The sequence below is a fragment of the Drosophila eugracilis genome, unplaced genomic scaffold (genome assembly GCF_018153835.1).
Source record: "Drosophila eugracilis isolate 14026-0451.02 unplaced genomic scaffold, ASM1815383v1 contig_974, whole genome shotgun sequence".
In the NCBI taxonomy this organism is placed as follows: domain Eukaryota; kingdom Metazoa; phylum Arthropoda; class Insecta; order Diptera; family Drosophilidae; genus Drosophila; species Drosophila eugracilis.
This window is the reverse complement of record NW_024573893.1, coordinates 586942-608995: the sequence shown is the minus strand read 5'-3', so window position 1 is coordinate 608995 and position 22054 is coordinate 586942. Positions and strand designations below refer to the sequence as shown.

Below are 22054 nucleotides of genomic sequence, written 5' to 3'. Positions count from 1 at the left end.
AATTAAACTGGATCCTTTCGGGAAAACCCATAAACCATTTTAAAAGCCAGTCTTATTATTTCTATTGTTACCGGCAAAAAGGGTATACTGGATTCAAGCCAAATGTATCTAACAGGAAGCGTTTCCGATTACCGTTTACGATGGTTTTGGACAAAAAGATGTTAGGTAAGGAGCGGATATTTCAAAGTCGGGGATCTCTTTAAGTCGGCTTCTTTAATAATACAAAGTGATTAAGCAATCTTGGCATGAAGTCCTTTGTATTAAACTGTAAACGATGATAGATTAAATCCCCGTTAAGAATGCAATTTAAAAATGAGGCTTTTATTTTATTTATAAAACTTGGTGATTATTGGTAATTATTTATGTATTTTGTAAAAATCGATAAAAACAAACAATAATTGTCGATAAACTAACTTGAATTTGCATGTCCAATGACAATGGCAATAACACGGTTATAATTTGATCATAATTAAGCCAATTAAGATTCAATTTTCCAATTATTCTTATGGCTATAAAACTGCAAGCAAAAAAGAGAGGAGCAAAAAAAGCAAAGCCGGCAGTGCCAAAAAACCAATAAAAACTCGCTAGTCCCAAAATTAACTGCTCTCTCCCTCTGTACCTCACTCGTTCACTCCCCTGGTATTGCACTTGTGCAGCAGGTGTCGAAAGCTCTCTTCTCTTTGGCTCTCCGGGAGCTTTTCAAACCGTTGTTTTGTTTTTATTTACTTCGCTCGCTCTTTCTGCTTACTTTAGCGGGTTTCGTGCCGGTTATTGTTGTTGCCGTTGCTTTGGAGTTGGTATTTTCATTGATGAAAATCCCACAGCATTTTTGGGAGAGTAACAACTGAGAGCCAAAAATCCAGTTACAGTCGGTGCCCAAATATTGGTACGTTGTCAAAATATAAGGTTAATAGAAATATTTTATATGTAACGGTTTTTTTTTAAAATCTTTTAATTCACATAAGGAAGTATTATACTTATATCTGCGTATAATAAAATATCTGGATATTATTTTTATATTAATATTATATTAATATATTAATATATTGTAATATTTTGAAATTAATTTTAAATATGTATTTATATTGATAAACTTAGTACATGTATCACTTGCAATTGTTTGGGTAAATCAATTAAACTTTGATTTAAAACCATACGAAGTGCATCAAGTCAATTATAATTGCCAATTTCTGCTGCCAATTTAACAAAAGTTTTCCAGTTTGACTTTATCACTGAAAGTTCAACATTTCCACAGTTGTTAACATTTCCGAACAGACAAAATGTCAACCGAGGAAAACAGGAACAACGATATTAAGCAGATGTCAAGGTTTTTATTAGTTAGGTTTTTCCTGTTTCACCTTTGCTCTCGCTCTCTCCCTCTTTCTTTGATGAGAGAAATACTCTTGGAAATTTCGCGAATAACTTTTGGGAAACAGCTGAGCGCTGAAACTCTCTCCCTCTGGTTTTTACTCTCCAAAAGTAACAGCAGGTGCAGTGCAACAAGTGCCGATCGAAGCTTTTCCTCTTGGCGCTCTCACGCTCTCAGTTACTGTTGGTAACTGTTAATTAACATGGCAATAACAGAACAGTGGAAAGAGCTGCAAAGCGAGTCAAGTCTTTATAGTCTGCGACTCGGACTCCACAGTTGAAAAAAAACTTTCGTGCGAGACAGACGTGTGTGACGGAACTCTTTGACTCTTTTATTCGAATTCGAACCAAAACCAAACCAAACCAAAATCCAACTGCTAACTGCAACTTTGGCGCGACTTTTCGCGAAGTGAACGAGCTGAAAGCCAAGCGAAATTAGATGTGAAAAACGAGTGTGCATGGCAGGCAGAAGAGAAAGAAATAAGAAATAAGGTGCATATGTGCAGCAAGTGTAACGATACCCAATACCCAGGCTAAAGCTAAAATAAAAAAAAAAGTTAAAACACAAAAAACAAAAACAAATAATACCCCTTAGTGGCCAGCAGCCATGTCTACGAAACTGGAGCAGCAGCAGCACTCGAAGCCCATTCTGAGTCCAACTCGATCCCTGGACGAAGGTTTCGAAAGTGATCCGGATCGGGTTTCCACTGATTCGGAGCATCAGACAAGTGGAACCACTAGCACCGCCACTGCGGCCAATACAGCCAACCAATAACAATGCCAGCAAGTTGGCCCAGCTTAGTTCGGCGGCCACTGGGGGCGCCACTAAGACGTCGGTTGGAGCAACTGCATCCAGTGCATCGATGGTGAATTCCGGTAATGTCAGGGGCGCACTTACTTTGGCTGCCCCCCAGCTGCAGAGGCGGGAGTTTTTCGCAAAGGATCAGGGAAAACTAAGGCATCAGGCACCCCAGCCACAGCCTCGCCTCCAGTACCAAAAACAACGACAACCCCTGGTGCCCAGTGCCGCATCCAGTGTTCATAATCACCGGTTAACTGCATCGCTTCAGCAGGGATCCTCGGGATCTGGCAATATTTTGGGCACCGGAACCGGAACTGGCAACTATCGACGCGGACGACGGCTCCACATGAATCCCCCACGAAACGGCATTCGCTCCCATTCGGTGGACGCCATTTCGCGACACAATCGTCATGGTTACGATCCCAGTAGCCTTATCCTGAAACACGACGGAAATGGCAATATAAGCAGCAGCAATGCCGGTGGCGCCACCACCACCACCCGCATGCTGAACTACAAGACACCGGGCGGAGGCAGTGCAGCCGGAGCCCCAGCAGCCGGACAGGCTCTGCTCGTCCAACCAATTTCCAGTGCCACATTATCCCCACTGGTGGCCGCTGGCGTAGTAGATGTGGTCGAGGGAGGTGGCTCCTCGCCGGTTATTGCCTCGGCCACCCACAGCTTATACACTTTCTATCCGGCGGAGGGGAATCTCCAGGTGTGGCAGACGGAGTGCGGCGACCTCACCTACAAGTCGTCCCGGAATATGCATCAACTACACAAGGCTCCCGTATGCTGGACGCAGTCCATTCCCAGGCAGGCTAGAAGGTGAGTGATAAGAATTTTAAAATTTTGCGTGAACTTTGCGAGAACTAATATTATAGTATTTTTTAAAGTTTTAATACGAAGAACAAACAATTTGATTTTATCTTCATTAAAAGATTGAATTTTAAAATCAAAAATTTGAAGTTTAATCGATTTTCCTTATAAAAGATTAATGATCTATAATAAATAGCTAATATTATTAATATCTAGTGCAGGAAAAATATTGATTAAGCTTAAAAGTTTCTAAGGAAGGTCGTTCAACTAATAACTTAAATACTATTTAATGTTCACAAAGTATAAACCATTTTCGCGTAAATACAAATTTATGAATTCTTTTTATAAAACTTGTCTTGTTAGATTTATCTTTATGCATAAATCATGAATATTTCCGTAGCCATTCGAAATATGAATTATGATTATAGTATTTGCTATGCAGAAATCAATATCTATACTTTTTTGGCAGTATTGGGATATATAAAAATAAGCTTTAGTTTAATTTGTTTAGTTTGTACCGTTTTTTTTTGTGAGCTAAAGCCAACTTTTTATTACATTGATTTAATTTAAATACACCTTCAAACCTTATTTTTATAGCTGGTATTAAGTTTGAAAATTTAATAATGATATATGAGGCATTTCATTAGTTTCATTGAGATTTATTTTTAGAAACTGAAACACTTTCGTTTCCTCTTCCTTCCCTCCTTCTTTTAAGATGGCTACTTAACCTTTTCATGCTCTCTAGTTCAGAGGCGACCATTTGAGTATTATTTTTAGTCAGACGAACTACGCTTAAATCTAGAGCTCAATAAATCGCTCAAAATGTAAGCTAATTAGTTAATGGTTCAGTTTTATTTTTGGCCAAAACGAAGTCAATAGCCATTTCATCTTTAGCGCTCGCTCGGCCAGAGTGAAAGTCTTTTTAACAGCATCGGCAACAGCAGCAACAACAACAATCGGGCCAAGATGCAGAGAGAGGCAGACAGATTCAGAAAGAGAAATAAACACAGAGAGAAAAGGTTGGGGAGAAAGAGAAAGAAGGCACATGTGTCATTTAACCTGGCCGCTGGGCAGGTTGCAGTGTTGCAAGTTGCGCTGTGGCAATTAAAATGCCTTCGGAAACTGATTCACATTGATTACCCTCAGCTGCGTCCCTTAGCAGACTGTTAAAATCGCCTTTACATAACTTAACTTTGCCCGGGGTTCGCCCGAAATGTGTGTGACCCCAAATTAAACGCAAATTGCACACCAAAATTCAGGCACATAAAGTTTGCCAATTTCGCGCTCAACATTTTCAAAAGACATTTTAAGTTTTAGCCTAAATTTGGGTTGGGTTGAGGATTGTTTGGGTTTGGGTCTATTTCGCTAGCTTGCTATAAGACTGTTACAATTTTTGTCTGCGAAATGTGTCTGAAATATTTAATAGCCCTGGCAATCGCTTAACTTTTATGACTCTGAACAGATGTAGAAACGTTGGGGTGAAGGGGCGTGTCATTGGTTAGAAATGGCCAAAAAATAATTGTTTAATGTTTAATTTTATCATTGGCTGGGAAAAGCAAAAATTTTGGTAAAAATGACTCACTTGAATGGGGAAATCAAATGAGGTAAATTATATTAAACATATATATTAGTTTAATATGCTATTATTTTAAAGAGATGCATTAGAGTAATGTGGGTAAATAAATTAGCTGAATGTCAAAAGAAACTAATAATTAGTTTATATATTAATAGATGGGATCATCTAATTGCACTTAAGGCGCTTTAGCTAAGCTTAAGCAAATATCTTGATAAATTAATTGAAACTCTTTTGGTGAGTTTCGATTAAGCCACTTCAAATTGGGTTATATGCTAGATCTTAATAAATTATTCAGAAAGCGAAATCAAGCTTTGACAAATTAGGGAATTGGCAAAAAATCTTTTTTAAACTTTGAACAAATTGGATTGACTTAAAAGTAAATAAACTAAAAAGTGGTTTGATAAACTAATGCCTTATAAGAAACCATATCTATAGGAAGTGTTCTCTCTTCAGTTTTTATGCTTTTTGGAGTAAAGGTGCAACTTTTGTTACCCAAAATTAACTCAACTTAAGATGCTTGTAATACAAATATTATGCAAAATGGGAAATATTTTGAATTTTACTTTCAAATTTCGTGTAATGCTTAAATGACTTTTGATGTAGAAATATCAGGCTCAGTTTCATTTGAATATTTTCATTGCATAAGCACACGCAAATATGTTTATTAAAAGCCTTTTACTTTGACTAAACACCGCCCACTCCAGAGCCGCCACTATCTGCCCCAGTGGGTGGCAGGGGGCTCTCTCGAGTGCCGCTTAAAATGGCAAACATTTCAATCAGCAGGAGCAGACATGCAAAGTGAATCAAAGCGAAAGAAAAAGTGGCAGTGGGGAGTGCAGCTGGAAACGTTGATAAGACTCCCGAAGGGGCATTCAACGCAAATGTGAACAATCAATCAAAAGACTTAGGCAACGAACTTGATTAGTTCAACGCACTTAGCAGTTGTTTTTATGGATGTATAAATTTTCGCTGTTTCTCTGCAACTGTAAGGCTTTCGGAATTTTCACTATTACGACGACTGTGTTGTCGTTGGCGGCTCTCGAGGTTCGATTGATATCGCACTCGAAAACACAACTCACAGCTCTGTTGCAAATCAAATTGCATGATGCGCAAATATTTTAGATTCGACAGCGACTTTAACACCACCACACATAATAAAAGTAAAAGTTTGTTTTTATATTTCGCTTTAGCAAATTTATTTACATAGTTTTCGGTAAATTTTGCTCACCTCTTGGTCTTTTTTACAATGTGTCATACCTTTTGCCCACTTTTGCTTTTCATGAGACATTAGTTGATGCCTGTCTTTTTTCTTGTCTTTTTCTTGGATGCTGTGTGTAGGTGTCCGAGATGCGAAAGTGTTTTTTATGTTTGTGATGTTTTTTAGCGCTTGGCTGGGGTGTTGCTGGAGAGATGAGTTTTTGCTTTCGGCGTGCGAAAGTTTTTTATTTCAGCTGATGAACATGGAGTAGCGTTGTTTGATGTCTGCCCGATAGTGCCAAACTTCCGCTTTATGCATATTATGGGAATTTGCCAAAAAGTATTTGCATTTAATTAGATATTTGCCAGTTGGCCTAACAAATGGTCTTTGCATGCGTGGAGGAGTTTACAAATTGAGTTGCAATTTTTTATGGTAAATTGCCTTGGAAAAGGTGGAAATCGAATTTTATATTGGCCCTTACTTATACCTCTAAGAAATGACGAAAAAAACCTTAATACTATTATCTAAATTCATACTTTAAATCAATTTTCTCGTATTTATTTCTCCAATTATCTGCTTGCAATTAAACTCCCCCGTTAGGCCTTGCTCTTTATGCGCAACTAATGCCAACCCATCAATATCATGGCCAGAACCGATGACATAACTGCCCTTACCAAGGCTGCGTTTTGTGTGCCAAACTTCAATGACGCCATTAAGAGGCCCATAAATTTGTCACTTAACGATCGATGTTTGCCACTTGCCTCTCTGATTCGATAAACAAATGCCGCTAATTGCTCCTCATCAGCCAATCGGGAGAGCTCCAACCATAATTGCTGGCCATCTACCATATGCCGCCGCGGTCGAGGGCTAAATTTTCCTTCTGATTGCTGTTTGCCAATCACTTTGGCTCGCTGCTAGATGGATGATAAACTCGTTGCTCGGCATTCACTTTGATTGCTCATCATTGAGCTCATCATCGAAGCCTCAAATCATCGGCAAATATGGTGCCTAATTAAAAGAAATAAAAGCTTAAGTAGAACCAAAGACGATCTTCCGTATTTGACTTATGATCTAGCTGCTTCTCCGCTTTGCTTGGTGATTTTTTGGCAAAGTAAATAAAAAACTGGAAATTTGTCTGTCAATATTTGTGGCGCAAATCGGAGATCTCTGTGAGCTCTGAGCCTAAAAATAGATCAAGTATTGTAGGATGAGCATCGAGGGGCAGGCAAATGAGACAAGCAAACGGCTTTTGCTAAAATGCTGTGTTGACTTTAAAGCCAAAAGTTGTCACACAAATACGAAAGATTTGAGCAACGAACTTGTAATTTATGCAATAGGATAACTCGGAATGATTCATTTTCTCGACTCAAATCTTAAAGATTTTTCAAGTATTTTCAATGTCAAATTGTTTGGGTAATTGCTTTTTTTAAATACACTTTTGGCACCCACACTTGACGGGTCTGAAACACTTTCAATTTCGAAGCTTTGACGTCTGTTTTAGCACCATTTTTGGTCGAGTCATCAAGACAAAAGAACTATTAAATGGAGATCACAATTCTGTGGAAACTCCAGCCCATGTGCCTCCCTTCTCTCTACTCACCAAATGGCTGTCAATGACATCAGACACTGCTAAAAAAATGACTAAATGTAGAAAAAAAATGAAACTAAAGCAGCCGGAAATGCAGTGCTGAAAAACACTTCCCAAGCCTCTATAGGGTTTCCCGCTCAACTTCTGTTACATTTTTGCCATTTAGCATTTGCCACATTTGTAATTATGCGAAAATGTGAAAACAATACGACCCGGTGGTGGTGAGTCACCAGCTGTCGACACCTGCGACCGCTTTGGGTCACGGGCCAACCATGTGAACTCACATGTGAAGACTCGCCCGGGCGAGAGTCGGGTTCAACTCCGACGTTCAGCGGGGTCGGTGGTGGCAAGCCAAAAAAATGTTAAAATGCAATAAAATTCGTGTGCTTTATGGCAGCGTCTATTGTTCGAGTGCGAGTCATGGTAATTATCCCTGCCATATGGACAAATGAAGTTTAGCTACTGGGGTGTCTCTGTGGTATGCAAAACTAAGTTATTTTTATTTTTAGTTGCAATTTTTCAGAGGGAAAGGGTATCTGATTGACCAACTGTGACTCGGGGGTCGAGGCGGATCCATGGGAATTCGGATATGTAATCTAATTATCCGGTGAATCATTTCATTTTCCGTGAATCTACATTGTTATGTTAGCAGGAGGGCTGACACATAGATAGCTTTCTGTAACCTTGTGGCTATATCAAGATGGTTGGGAAAAACGTTTAAATGTTAGTAACAATATATATAATATAGTTACTTAATAGATTGTCTTGCTAATAACATTCTTATAGTTATTTGATTTAAAACTGTATATTTTCTAAACATTTCACATCCTTAAAACTTATTGAGTTAAGTAAATAGAAAGCAAGTACTTTTAGTATTTACAGCAGTTAATAAACAGTTGAAAATCAATATCATTCGCTTAATAACTACTAAACCCCAAATCTAATAATTACTTAGAAACAATAAATAAATATATTCAACAAAAAGATCCTCCAGATATACACAAAGTCACTGGCAAAAACTATAGCAAGTCCCATAAAAACCGCAGAAACCTCACTTTTAATTTGAAAAGCAAAATGCAATTTAAGCGAGGCCAATGATTTTGATGAACCGCTTAGATGCTGAGCCCAAAAAGAAAACCGACATAGTAGAGATCCGGACGAAAGCCCAGAGAACTTGGCAAATAAATACAATTTTAACACCTTTTGCTCTAAATTCCACTCGGCCAGTTCCGTTAGCCAGCACGGGCATCAATTGTTATTATTATTAATTAGAAAAAATATTTTGCTGCCAAGCCATAGCCATAGCCGAATCCCAGAGGTCCAAAACCAGAGGTAACCAGAACCCAGCCTAGCCCAAAACATCGCCTGACTGGAGTTTGGAGTTATCGGAGCTGAGGCATCAGACCACTGGCACTGGTCCGGCGTAGAGTTATTTGGTCCAGAGTTTTTGATTGGAACTCCTAGTGGCCGTGACATGCGAGCTTCGCGGCTTCGTGTCAGCAAATTAGAGAAATATTTTGTTTGCTCAGTAATTGGCAATTGATCCAGAGATCCCCCGGAACGCTCCAAATGGAAACCAGAAACGAAGACATACAAATTGCCGCAGAGCTCGTGGTGCACACGCCCCAAAAAACAGATTCCATATGTGAAATCAATAAACGTCTCATAAATAATGACCATCGATTCCGGTTTCTGGCTTTCGGCGTTTTAAGCAGAGAATCTCCATAGGAAATTTGCATTTTCAAATTTGATAATTAGCATGACAAAGAGTTGATCAAAATGGAAAACAAAAACAAAAACAGAAACAGAAATATTTGGCTATAAAATTATAATTAGAAAATTATGATCAGCGATTCTTGCGCACCCAACATTTTCGCTTTCAGTAAAGAAGAACTAAGCATATTTGTCATGAAATCTTAAAAAAAAAAACTAAAATTATGCAAGCTGCTGTTTAGCAATAACTATAAAAAGTTTATAATTAGCTATTGAAATTTTTGATTTAATAATCAAGAATGAAATTCAGTTTTTGCAGACACGTTTTTCTAAAACTTTATTTTATTTAAAACTATGAATTTTTCAAGCTTAAGCTTCAGTCGGAATAATTAGCAGAAATTTTCTAACTTTCATTTCGCCAAATCTCTGCGTGATTTATGTTTTTTGCATTGGTTTGGCGAAAATCTTTTAAATATATTTCTAGCTGGGGATTTAATTACTTAAATCCACGAAATATGATAATTTGAGACTTCCTAAAGACCAAATGAAACAAATTTCTTAGCTCCTTAGTTAGAATTTTATGTGGGCAGTAAAAAGTAAAAGCAGGCTAATTTGAATGGGTGAGAAAGGTCAAAAGAAGATTTTGAGACTACCTAAAAATCTATAAAATATATATAGAGATTAACCTTTGATGAGAACTTTTAGTTTCTTCAAATAAAACCCTGAATTAGTGTATATCTTAAAAATATATTAAATATATTCCAATGTCATGTTATAAGAACTCAAATAAACTCCAAATAAACCCCGAAATCTGTATGTAAATGTATCTTGAATCTGATTACATAAGCTGAGGTATCATCCACTTAGCTAAACAGCCATAACAGCAACCTGGAGATAAGATGGAAAACGATTTAAGGTTCTTTTTATGGCAATCCAAACTATTTGGGAGTAACTTAAAAAGTAAAAATAATTACAGACAGCGGGCCACTTCATCCAACAAAGTAAATTAACGAAGTCAAAGAACAAAGCAAAAGCAAATCGAAATAAAACAAAAAGGCAATCGTAAAAGAACGAATGAGCAACAAATTAAATTAAATTGCTATACGGATTTAGCTTTATTTTTTATTGATTTTGAGTGCGTGACAAAAATAATAAAAAAGTCAGACAAAGGCTAACAAAAAAGAGAAATAAATGTTGAAAATGATAAATTAGAGAGGAAACAATCTACAGGATCTGGACACAGTTTTATGACAGGCCATGGGATTACGCAATGGGAGTTGGTGGTGAGAATAAGAAAGATGGGAAATTTGATCTTGCTACTAATTTATGTAAACGGAAATACCAAAACAGAATCTGGAATTTGAAAGTAGAAGCAAGTTCCTTGACTCCCTGACTTTCCGATCCCCTTTTTCGGGGGGCTTAGAAAAGTGCGTAGATCGGCTTAATTGTTTACCAGCACTCATAGCTTAAATTTGTTTTCGGTTCTCTATTGTCTTAGTTTGGCTTTTCACACGCTTGCGCTTCTCAAGAAGTTCTTTATAAAGTTGTTTGCCTAAAATTAATTTAAACAATTCTAATTCTTTGGCTCGGTCTTTGTTGACTTGCCTTTTGATGGATACATTTCTAGCTCTTTTTGGTCACTAAGTAGCAAGAAGTCTTGGCCCCTCTCAGTTTTAGTTATCATGCAAATGAGCCAAGTGACAGGCCATTTGAGTTTGTTGGCTTTTGAGTGGGTGTAATGGTTAGACAGCAGTTAACGTTCTGTTTTCATTTCGTTTTGACTTGGTGGTCTTTTGGCTAATTGATTTGGCAAATTAAATTGGTTATGCGTTTTAGTTTAAATGGTTTTCAGGTTTTACAATGAAAAATTAAGTTGTTATGAAGAAAAAGAGTAAGTAAATAAATAAGATTTATGGTTATTTAGATACAGAATATATAATACTATAAACAAATTATTTTTCAGCAAATATATCGTAAAAAATATTATCGTACTCTCTCCTTTTCGTGGAGTTTCCTAACATACTCTTAAATTTTTCCCTCCTATCAAGTACTCTCCATCAATGTTCAGAATCCACCGAAAAACCTTATATAGAGTCGCAGTCGCAGCGATAAGACAATTTCAGCCAAGTAACCCATTTGCCTCATTTGTCTTGGAGACTGTTGTTGCCACAGCTAGAGATGTTGCAGCACGAGATGCTGAAGCTAGAGATGTTGCATACACCCTCACAAAAATGCACTGACAACGGCGACGGCATATTTTCAACACCTGCCTTGCCTCGACTTTGCCCGTCAACCTTTGTGCCACTTTGCCAGTTCCCAAAACTCACTTTTGTGTCATTGCAGCAGTTGCTGCTGCTGCCTCTGATGCTGCTTTAGCTGCTGTTGTTGCTGCATCTCTTTGAGATAAGCGCAAAAACTATTTGCCAGCAAATGTTGTCGTTGTCTCAGCTGCTTGGGGAACTGCGCCTCATAGCCCCTCGGAAGAAGTTGGGGAACTCAGGGAAGTCTGTCTGCATGCATTAGAGCAAGTTGCAGGCAGTCAACAAATTAACTTGGCCAAGGAGAAGCCGCCAGGCAGCCAAAAGGTAGACGCATCACTGGCTTTTGCAGTTTCCCAGCTAACCGTGCCCCTGCAATCTTCTTGCCACCCCTTCTTGCCACCTCTTGTTGTGACTGCAAATATGCGAACTGCGCATCTTATTAAGAAAGAAAGTACTTTCTGTCAGGCAGCTGCTGTTGCTCGTCGGTCCGTTGTTTTTGTTGCCGCCGACTGTTTTCTACTATATAGTGTATATACCCTGCTTAGATATATGTTTAATTTTACACTTTTTTAGGGGGATGTTAGATGTTAAGACTTCCCTTTAGAAATGCTGAAAATTATTTACATAGCTACAGTTTTATGAACTCATATCAGATTATCATTAAAAAGTAACAAATGTTTTGAGATCAAAATATTTTTGGTTATATACGAGTATATATAAATATTTTTTAAGCAGTTTTAAATTTCTAGAAAAACATAACTTAACTTATATAGACCAGGATTAGTATTTATATTTTAATACTATATTATGAAGTTTTAACTTTTTTCAACTAATATAATAGAAATTGGTGAATATATCTTGCTGTTCTTAAAATCTTTACTTTAATTTAAAGGTAATAATTTAAAGTTCAGCTTAAGCCTTTAATTCGGCCTTTTTCTATTATCATCCATACAGTATAGCGTTTTTTTCCGTTCAGTTTGCATTTTCAAGTGCCGTGCGAACTTCAACTTGATGTCTCGTTATTGTCGAGCCACACAAGATGACTTCCCCCTCGGCCAAAAAGCCCCACAGCTTGCCACCCCTTCAAGGCGGTAGACAGAGAGATCGGGTCCAACTCAGAGTCAGAGTTAGAGTTAGAGTTGCAGTCTTATTATGATTACAAATACCTAGCCTAGTAGAGCCCAACTGGTTGGACTTGTTTAGTGGGGTTTCCATTCGGAGTTTTTCTATCATAATTCCAAATGCATTTAAATTGGCCGAAAAAACGCAAAGAGACCAAGCCAAGTTGCCCAACAAGATTTATTTGTACTTTTTCGCCGGCTGACTTAATTGCCGCTAATGCAACGAATATTTTTTAAATTCGTTGTGTTTAATTTGTCACAGAGTGTAAATATTAGGGAAGGTTTTTGCTAAGCCTTGCTTATTTCTCAAATTAAATTAATTGCAAATAATTGTAAAGTTATGTTGGACATGTGAATGGAATTTTTCTGCACAAAAAAGTAAACTGAAAAAAAACCCGAAATTAGGGAAAGGAATGCGAGAAGCAAATAAAATAAATTCATAAATCCAATAAAATTTAATTGGATATATAATTAAGTTTTTGGTTAATACAAATATTTATATGTAAGAAAGAGAAATTAAATTAAATTAATTATTATAACAACAAACTACAGGCTTAAAATAAAGTTGTACATTAAGTCAAGAGTAGACAGACCGAAAACCCGGAAAAAGTTCTTACAACGTTATGATCCCGCCTAATGTTCGCCTCAGCTTGTTATGAGGGTTATATAACCCCGATGGCAATCATAATGGTTAACCGAGCACTGACCACACTCAATCCCTGAGCTCCGTTCCAGACCCTGAACAAGATGATCGGATAGAAGAAAATAGCATAAAAGTTCACTTTCCTATCCACGAATCCAGACTTGATGTTAATGATGGCCGAGCGATGATGTAATTGGACTTGGGCATGGGCATGGCATGGGCCTCCTCCTAATTAAGTCACGCAAAATTTAAGCTAATTTGCAGTTTTAGTTCTTCTCTGGGATAGACCCCTACTTCTAATTGGGCTCAGAGAGCTTCGACATGATTATGTAAACAAGGAAGTAAGCGACCTGAATGCGTAAATATAAACTTTTACTTGGCTTAAAGCGCCATTCGTTGGCTTCCTTTCGACATAAAACGACGGAAACTGCCCAGAAGGCAGAGCCAAATGAACACTGGAAGGGGAGGGGAATGCAACTGGGCCCAAAAATATAAACTTTGAATCAGGTTTCGTTTTGTTTTTTTGATCACTTGCCAGCCGCCAACTAATTGAAAACGAAAGCGCAAATAGGTAGCTGGAAAATAGAAAAGTGCAAACGGCAGAGGAAAACTACCTTCGACAGCGATCGATAATCGAATGACAACAATGAAAAGACCTTTTCCCCGAACTCTTTTCCTTCTTCTTGTTTTCTTTCGATTTCCGCATCGCCGCCCAGTCCGATTTTCAGTTTTTTCGCTTTTCCGTCCGTTTTCCATGCTCATTGAAGCGCCACTGAGGTGAAGGGAAATCTTTCGAATGGAAATGCCGAGACTCATTTTGTGTCGGAGTGTTGACCACGTTCAATTAACAAGCAGAGTGCTGAAAATGAAACCGAAATTAAGTCAACTGAAATGATTTCTCGATTTAATTTAACAGACCAATTTCGTTTTCCATGACCAGCTGCCTTTAGTTTTCCACAAGCTTTGTATGAGTCATAAAACTATGATTTAATATGTGTTTTCCACTTTACATGACAAGCAAGCGATTTCCGTTAAATTAATTAAAAATATTTAATGGAAAACATTGTTTCTTGGTATCTTTAAGTGACCATAAAAATGCAGTAAATATGCGTAACAGTACTAACTATTTTTGGTACAAAAACTAAAAATTTTCCCATCAATTTGTATTATCAATTAAGATCTATGAAATTGTTATGGAACTTAAACGATCATCAGATACATGAAGATTAGTATTTGATCTAGCCTTGTTATAACAACTTTTCCATAAAACTTTTCTTTTCAAAGACACTTTCATTTGATGTAGTAATGCGAGAAGAAAATGCCTCATAATATATATCCTGTAGATACTCTCTCTTTCACTGGCGATCTTGGCAATCGGCGGGGCAATAACGATAATTTCCTGTTCGAGAAAAATTGCAACTCTGCTAATTTGCTGTAAATAAACGACGCGAAAATAATATACAATTAATTGCTATTCCAGCTCGGACTTGAAGTTGCAACTCGGACTCCAAGTTGCCGGTCAGATTCAGATTCCGATTCAGATCCAATGGCCATGGCGAGGAGCAATACATTGCTCTTTCCATCCATGATCCGACCGACAGCTCCCCGCTGTCTTTTGGCTGGCAGATCGAACCCTCCGAATGGGGCAATGGGCGATGGGCGATGGGCAACGCCCACACGCAACGATTCTTCGAGGGCAATTTGGAGTTTGGGGGCTCTGATCGGCAAATTATGAAGTGCCAAGGAAGCCATTTAAACGATTTAATGGCACCCTGCGTTTCCACCGCGTTTCCCAATGATCGTAAATAAACAGAATGTAGAGGAACAGAAAGCATAGCAGAAGTAGCTGCCTCCCCCTTGGGTTTTCGCTTTTGGCCATCGATGTTGAGGATGCCCTCCTGGTGGTCCCTTGGATTTATTTCACATTGGTCTTGAACTGATTGTTTTCCACGGCAAATGAATTGATTATTGCTGGGCGAAATGCGAATGGGTGAAATGAATTCATTGGCTTGAGATGTCAGTGCTAGACTTTGGAGAGATGATATAGAGATATAGACCACCAACTGTAGACTGACCTGAAGATTTCATTCATCGGTCGCCCCTATTGATTCCATGGCAAATTATCGTTTATTCATTGAGCGCCCTGCAGTTAATAGATTTGGCTATTCAATTAAAGGCTTTATTAAGCAATTTGAAGTTTCTTTTCAAGTATCAGATTTAATCGTTATTTTATAACTAAAAGTTTATTTCCCAAAATTTTTATATTTTTACTTGTCTTGCCCTGAGCTTCTTCTTTTGTAATAATCTTTTTATTAAGATCTTAAGTTAATGGCTATGAAAAACCTATTTAAATAAAATTTCCCTTCCTTGGCTGACTTGGCAACCCAATTAGAATGTATCTTTCTGCTAGATTTCCGAGACAATTGAAATTCACTTACAGGCCGCAAACAAATTTCACCCGACAATTGCGATTTCCAGTGCCAAGTTCCACGTTCCAAGTTTCTAGATCCAATGTGCAATGTGGCTGGGATCAGACAAAAGGCAGAGATAAAAGTAAAACCAAATTGTTACCCTCGGTTCATCCATCGCAGTGCAGATTTGCAAAAATGTCGGCTTGTAGCGGAAGTTGTAGAAGTATCTTGTAGTTTTTAGTGCGCCTTACTGGCAAATGATTCGCCAGATGAACTTGAAGCCCGGCCGAGATTGTGACTCGTGGCTACGTCGTCATCATTTGATTAATTTTTCTCTTTTTTGTTGGAAAGTTTTCTTCATTTCATTTCATTTGCTTTGTTTTGTTTGGGATATTTCATCTTTATTTTTGTTTTGTTTTTGTTCATCTCCCTGGCTCTGCTGCAAAGTGAAATCTCCGGCTGGGCTGTGTTTCTTCCAATTCCAATTCCGAATCCGATTCCGAATACCTATTCCAATGGAAGAAATTCAATTTTCCACAGCTCTCGGATCGGGTCTAGGGTGTTCAAATTCAGTTTCAGCTTCGATACAGACCGCATGCCAAATCAATTGTGTCTCCTAATAATTTCTTTTGTGTTTCAATTTCTATCTTTAGCTCTGAAGATTGTCAAGTGCTGGGCACGTACTACCTTGGCTTTCTTTTCATTTTGTAGATATATATATATCTTTTTTTCTCCCCGTACTGGACTTCTTCTCTATGCTCTCGACTGGGCCGCTAATTACGCAAGCACATAGTTACCTGAGGCCCTGGAAATGAAATGAAATGAAATGAAAGCATCAAAAGATACAAGATGCTCGCTGCCAGATACATTTACACCCAACTCGTTTAGCACTCAATCCGATCTTCCTATGCATATTAGTTATTAGCCCCGTCGTAATTGAATTAACACCAGTTTCGGACTCGACGTTTTCAGTCTTGACTTGACTTGACTCGGAAATTTTGTATTTCGCCAGTTGTTGACCACGATCTCGATCTGTTTCTTTATCCGAGGATGACGCACGATGTTTGGCTGTGGGGCAAGTGCCATTCAAGTGCTAAAAACTTGCAAAAAAATATCAAAAATAATTGCTTAAATAAATAACTTAAGTTTAAATACAATATTTACTTAATTACGTGCGTCTTTTATGGATGAGCGCACTTATATTTAGATGGAATTTACATAAATTCTTAATTGCCAGTAACTTGTATAAAAGTCGCTTGAAAAACTTTTGTTAAAAGTGTAGCAAACTAAGTCTTTAGATAGCTGATAAGGTATAAAGTTCTTACTGGTTCAGAAAGAATTTATAGAACGTTATAAAACTCTTGATTGTCAAGAATGAAATCTAAACCATCTTAACAACAAAAAGATTAAATCTGTCTAATTCCTCCAACTTGATTATGGTACTAGAAAATTAACATAGCTTGTACCTAGATGTTCTTTTCAAACCACAAATATAACCCAGCTTAAAGCTACTTCATTAAACTTATGGCTGTGGGAACCAAGAGCCAGTTAAGTTAATTAAGTTTATACCAATATAGTAAACTAAAGCCGCACTGCAATAAACGAGAATATTACCCAATCAAAATGCATTAATTTAAAGGTCACCAAACATGGCATAATAACATCGCTATCAAAACACAAGACCACAATTACCAACTTAGTCAAATGGCCATATCACTTAGCCAAAATGTTACGGGTTACCTCCACTAAACACTCACCCATTTATCCATGCATCATTATGGCTTACCTAAGCATCCAGCAAGTGGTGTGCTATATGATGATAGACCCAATTTAACTAACCGTTTAACGATCTTGCACAAAAATCCCCAATTTTAGTCGGTTGTGTATATATACAGGAGTATTAACCCACCCAGTAGTTGTAGTATTAAGCTCCACTTGAGGGGGCGCCACTCGAATGCACGCAGCCCGATTACACCAGATATATTTTGGTTGGTTTTCGTTAGTGGCACAGCAGTGGCAACTTTAGCGGGAAATTGTTGCATGAAAAAGCAGCGGGCTAACAACGTAGCCGAAGCCGAAACGCGACGCTTCAACGCTCGTCAAACACTTCAATTACGAATTCAATTTGTTGCTCATTAAGCTGCTGAAATGTTTATCAACATTTTTGCTTCGGCTTTTGTTGTTAACGTTGTTATGCAATTGGCACGCGCTAAGGTCCAAAAGCAACAGCCAGCAGTTTTATGCTTTTCGGGTTATTGTTTGCTCAAGCTGAAGTCGGGTTTTGATTTATTATTGTTAGTATTTTGAGGCTAGAAGCTAGGAAGTCGATGTGCTTGAGTTTCATAAATAAAACTAATATTTTCATTTAACGTTTGGGTAATTCATATAATGATTGCGATCTTTGTATGTATATTATTATATATGTTTTGTTATTTATAAGTAATATGATTACCACATACTTTGGTACCTATGGCATACAGTATATATTTTTATTACATATTTTCTGTCTGCTTTGTAGTTGAAGTAGTAAATATCTTTTTATTGATTGGTAAAGTGGTCTTATTTATTGTTTAATTATAAACTTAACTAGAAAAATAAGATATTTAAATGATAGCCTGTAAAATATTTAAAAATCATTCCAGCTTTAAAGAATTTAATCATCTTTTTACTAGAAAATATGTACTCATATATATTCTCTTGTCTAATCCAGGGTATCAGCTTTATCTACTACCCTAAGCTAACCATTTCTTTATTGTTTAACTGAGGCTTCATTACACTTTGCGTGTGTGTGTGGAGATTGCATTTCCTTCGTGTTACGTGTTGAGGTTGAGGGCACTTGAAGAAAAGTTTTACGATCATGATGAACATCACGCTGGCGATGATGATGATAGTTTGTGTACTGTACAGGCATTGCCTTTGCCCTTTACCCATGTGTTGTATAACAGGGTAAAAGTTGCATTGCCCCCCACTTGGAAATTATGTACTGACCCTTTCCCCCTCTTCCCACACACAAAATGAGACTTTTCCGGGGGCCATTGCATCCTACGACTTAAGACTCGAGACTCCGACTCGACTTCATATTGTGTTTCTCACGCACTTTAACACCATTTAGTTGATAACAATCGCAGAAACGTTGCGCCCCTCTCTTTCTCTGTACCACCGCATATCGCCATCTCCCTCCGCGTGCAACGCCACTTGCCACTTGCCACCGCCTTAACTTAACTGCACGCCGAAGATGCCGTTTGGCTTTCCCAAAAATACAAAAAAAAAAACGAGAAAAGGCCCCAGACATAAAAAATTCAAGCCGCGATAAGCAAAGTCCACAAGCAAACGGACCTGAACCTGAACCTGTGCACCCAACTGGTTGCCAGCCAAAAAACGGAAAAAGATGAATTCAAAAAAAAAAAGTCAGGGAAAAAAGAAATACCCGTACTGGAAAAAAATTGCAGGAAAAAGTACACATCGAAGGAGAAAGTAAGCGTTAACGAAGCTGCCGCAAAACGTTGAAATGTTGCAAAGAAAGCAGCCGAAGCCGGCAAAAAGGCTGAAAAGAAATGTTTCTCATCTCTCTTGCCTCTCTTTGTGGGCAGTTGGCAAGTGCCTAAACTTTTTGGGTTTCGCTGAAAGATGAGCTTGTGATGAAGCTGGAAGTTATGAGAGCAAAATGCGTGAGTTTTGATAAGATCAAGGGATTTTAATATAATGAAGATTGATAAGAAAGGGTTCCATATAGTGCAAATAGCTTCTGAAATAAGGAATAACTTACAAAAATACTTTTCCTAGTCTTTGCACTCACAAATTAAGCTACAAATACGAACCCTTATTAAACTAATTGCACTAACAATTTCCGCTTTGTAATAATAAAACGGAACAAATGTAGCAAGCAATTTTCCCAGCCCAAACGAGGAACTTCCGTTCGGTATGTAAATTTCATAAATTTTTCCTGAAATCTAACAGATTCGGATCTCTACCCCGGCCCCTTGTCGTTCGGCCTAACTCTACTATATACAACTGTTACTTGAATTCCTCGCAAATGTGCTATGAAATCAATAAAGTATTCGAAGCATTTTGTGGCAGCAGCTGGTGGATGTGGCTGCTGCTGCTGCTGATTTTGCTGATGCTGCAGCATTCGCCGTTTCGACCACTTTGTAGCTGCCACTTGTTGCACCTTTCTCCTTTGCTCTGGCCCCGCAATTCGATACGAGCCGGGCGATGATAAATTTCTGCAACCATAACGGCCACAGTCGAGTATGTGCCGCTATATATGCGATACAGTGCACTGAGAAAAAATAAGTCTATGTCATCAACGACTTAAAATTCATCCCAAAACGAAATAAAAAAAGTTTTCTTCAATATTTTCGTTCATTTAAGTATTAACCTTTCTTTTATATATTATTAATAACTTAAACCTATAAGTTTGTTGTAATTTTTTAGTAAAAATCTTATCAATCTGGCTTTTCCCTCTGTGCAACTACCCTTACCACACCTCCTTAGCCTGCAACTTATGCGCATAATTTTGACTTGATTTCATTTTTCTCGCATGCGATTTTTATGTTTCTTCTCCTATTCGTTTCGTTCAATTTGAAATTGAAATCCAAATGTGAATGCACCTGAATCGATCGAGGAATGGGGGATCAACGATCGATGGCCCAAGTTAGCCGCTGACCAGCTGGATATTTATTACCTCACAGCGAATGCAAATTTTCTCCTGAACTCCCCCTCTTCTTCGGCATTTTCTTCTGTTTTGCTTAGCTTCTGGAGGGGAAACGAGAGAAAAGCTACTGGCGCAAAATTATGAAAATTTCCTTGAAGTTTATTGACCTCCATTAAGGTTGAGCTTTGAATGAACGCGACACGAGCAGCTAGAAAAGTGTGGGGGAGTTCATATAGCAGTCGGCAGTAGACCCCCATTTAAAAACCAGTCTAAAAATCCATAGACAAGGTCACTTCCGTCACATGCCGCCAAAACCATGTCGTGGGTGGTTATTCACCTTTTTCGCCAGCCTTAATTGTTTGTCAAGGCGCTTTCGGCCAAACTCTAAACTGGGTCAAAACGTACAGTTTGGAGCCCAATTGAGAGGTAATGTGTGACAGGGGAGAGGACACATGACCCTAGTTGGGATGAAGAGCGGCAGAAACTTTTTCAACTTCAACTAACTGGAACATTTAGCTCGATTGCCTTGAGACCTTGCTAACGTTTGGCTAATTTTTTGAGGCAATTGACAGGTGCCATGAATTATGTACGATTTTTTCTATGATTTAATGGGCCTCTATGACAGCGCTCCAGTTAAGAGTAATAACGTGTGACTGTGTTCGGGGTCTGTTAACTGGATTACCGTACTAACTGGGCTAAATGAGGGGGATTATATTAGAGATTAACGGGATTATAGCTTCGGTTGGAAACGATTACAAAATCTAGAACACTGAACTTAAAATCGATTAATTTTCCGTTTTAAAAGCAATTTAGTTTGCTGATGTCAGAATTTTATAACTTTATTTTTTAAGTATGATAAGATTAGCTAACATAGTAAGATAATAATAATATCTAATCGTATTATTCTTCTTTCTTTCAGGTATGTTAATCATCTGCTCTACTGTACTTAAGAACTTTATGATTGGTAAGCTAAATTTGGCCAAAGAATAAATATAGTTATGGATAATAGACATAGATTTACATATTCCATTAAAAATACCACAAAATTACTTTAAAGTATCTTAAAAATGAAGCCCACATCTCAAGCTTCTGGCAATTAAAAAACAAAAAGAAACTCACTCCTACCAAGCCAAGCCCCACCACAGAAATGACAGTTTTTTAATTACAAACAATTTGTAGACACAATTGTATCTGCAAGATACAAAGTTCATGACTTCATTTGTAAGATTTTTTTTCTTTTTTGACATTCACTTTTGTTTTCAGACAATGTTTTATGTCTTACTTTTACTGTCGATTCTGTTTGGGGTTTTGGAAAAATTTTGGGAGCTACGAAAAACCTTTTAATTACAGGTTTTCGGTAGGGAGATAGAGAGAGTGAAAGAGAGAGAGAGTGAAAGGGAGAGACATATAATTAAAATTGGCAACTGTGGTTTATAGAAATCAAGAGTTTTTGTGCGGCTCCTCATTGAAAGTCTTTGAGACGGATGTACTGAGCCATCGCATTGATCAATAGCGAGACGACGGCGACGTCTTTATAAGTACACCTAAAATATTCAGGAAAGAAGCTCAGCAAAGAAATACCATAAGAAATAAAACTTTCTCAAGTGCCGGCAGTCGATCAATTGAAACGCTTCGCCGAGCAAAACGATTCAATGAAATAATTACAGAGCCAACCGCAAGATAGAAATCCCTGTCCGCGTTGCGCTGTTCCCTCCCCCCTGGCCACTGCCACACTTTGCCACTCGATGTCGCACTAACAATTTTGGAAAGTAAAAGTCAAACTGTCAACGTAGTTTTTTGTCTGCGAGGTCCAACCTTCCTTCCACTCAATTGAAAACTCTGCCAAAAATGATGATTGGTTTTTTCTCTTCTGTTTATTGTTGCTGCCACATGTGGATGAGTT

General features: G+C 37.9%; 1 protein-coding gene across 1 annotated transcript in view; it reads left to right on the top strand.

The window, feature by feature from the left end:
* Positions 1-1638: 1638 nt before the first annotated feature.
* LOC108115155 overlaps positions 1639-22054 on the top strand; it is a 52660-nt gene continuing 32244 nt past the window's right edge. Inside the window, 2 exon segments of the mRNA XM_017226464.2 lie at positions 1639-2134; positions 2136-2995. Coding sequence (XP_017081953.2) covers positions 1976-2134; positions 2136-2995 — 1019 coding nt within the window. The 5' untranslated portion in view covers positions 1639-1975.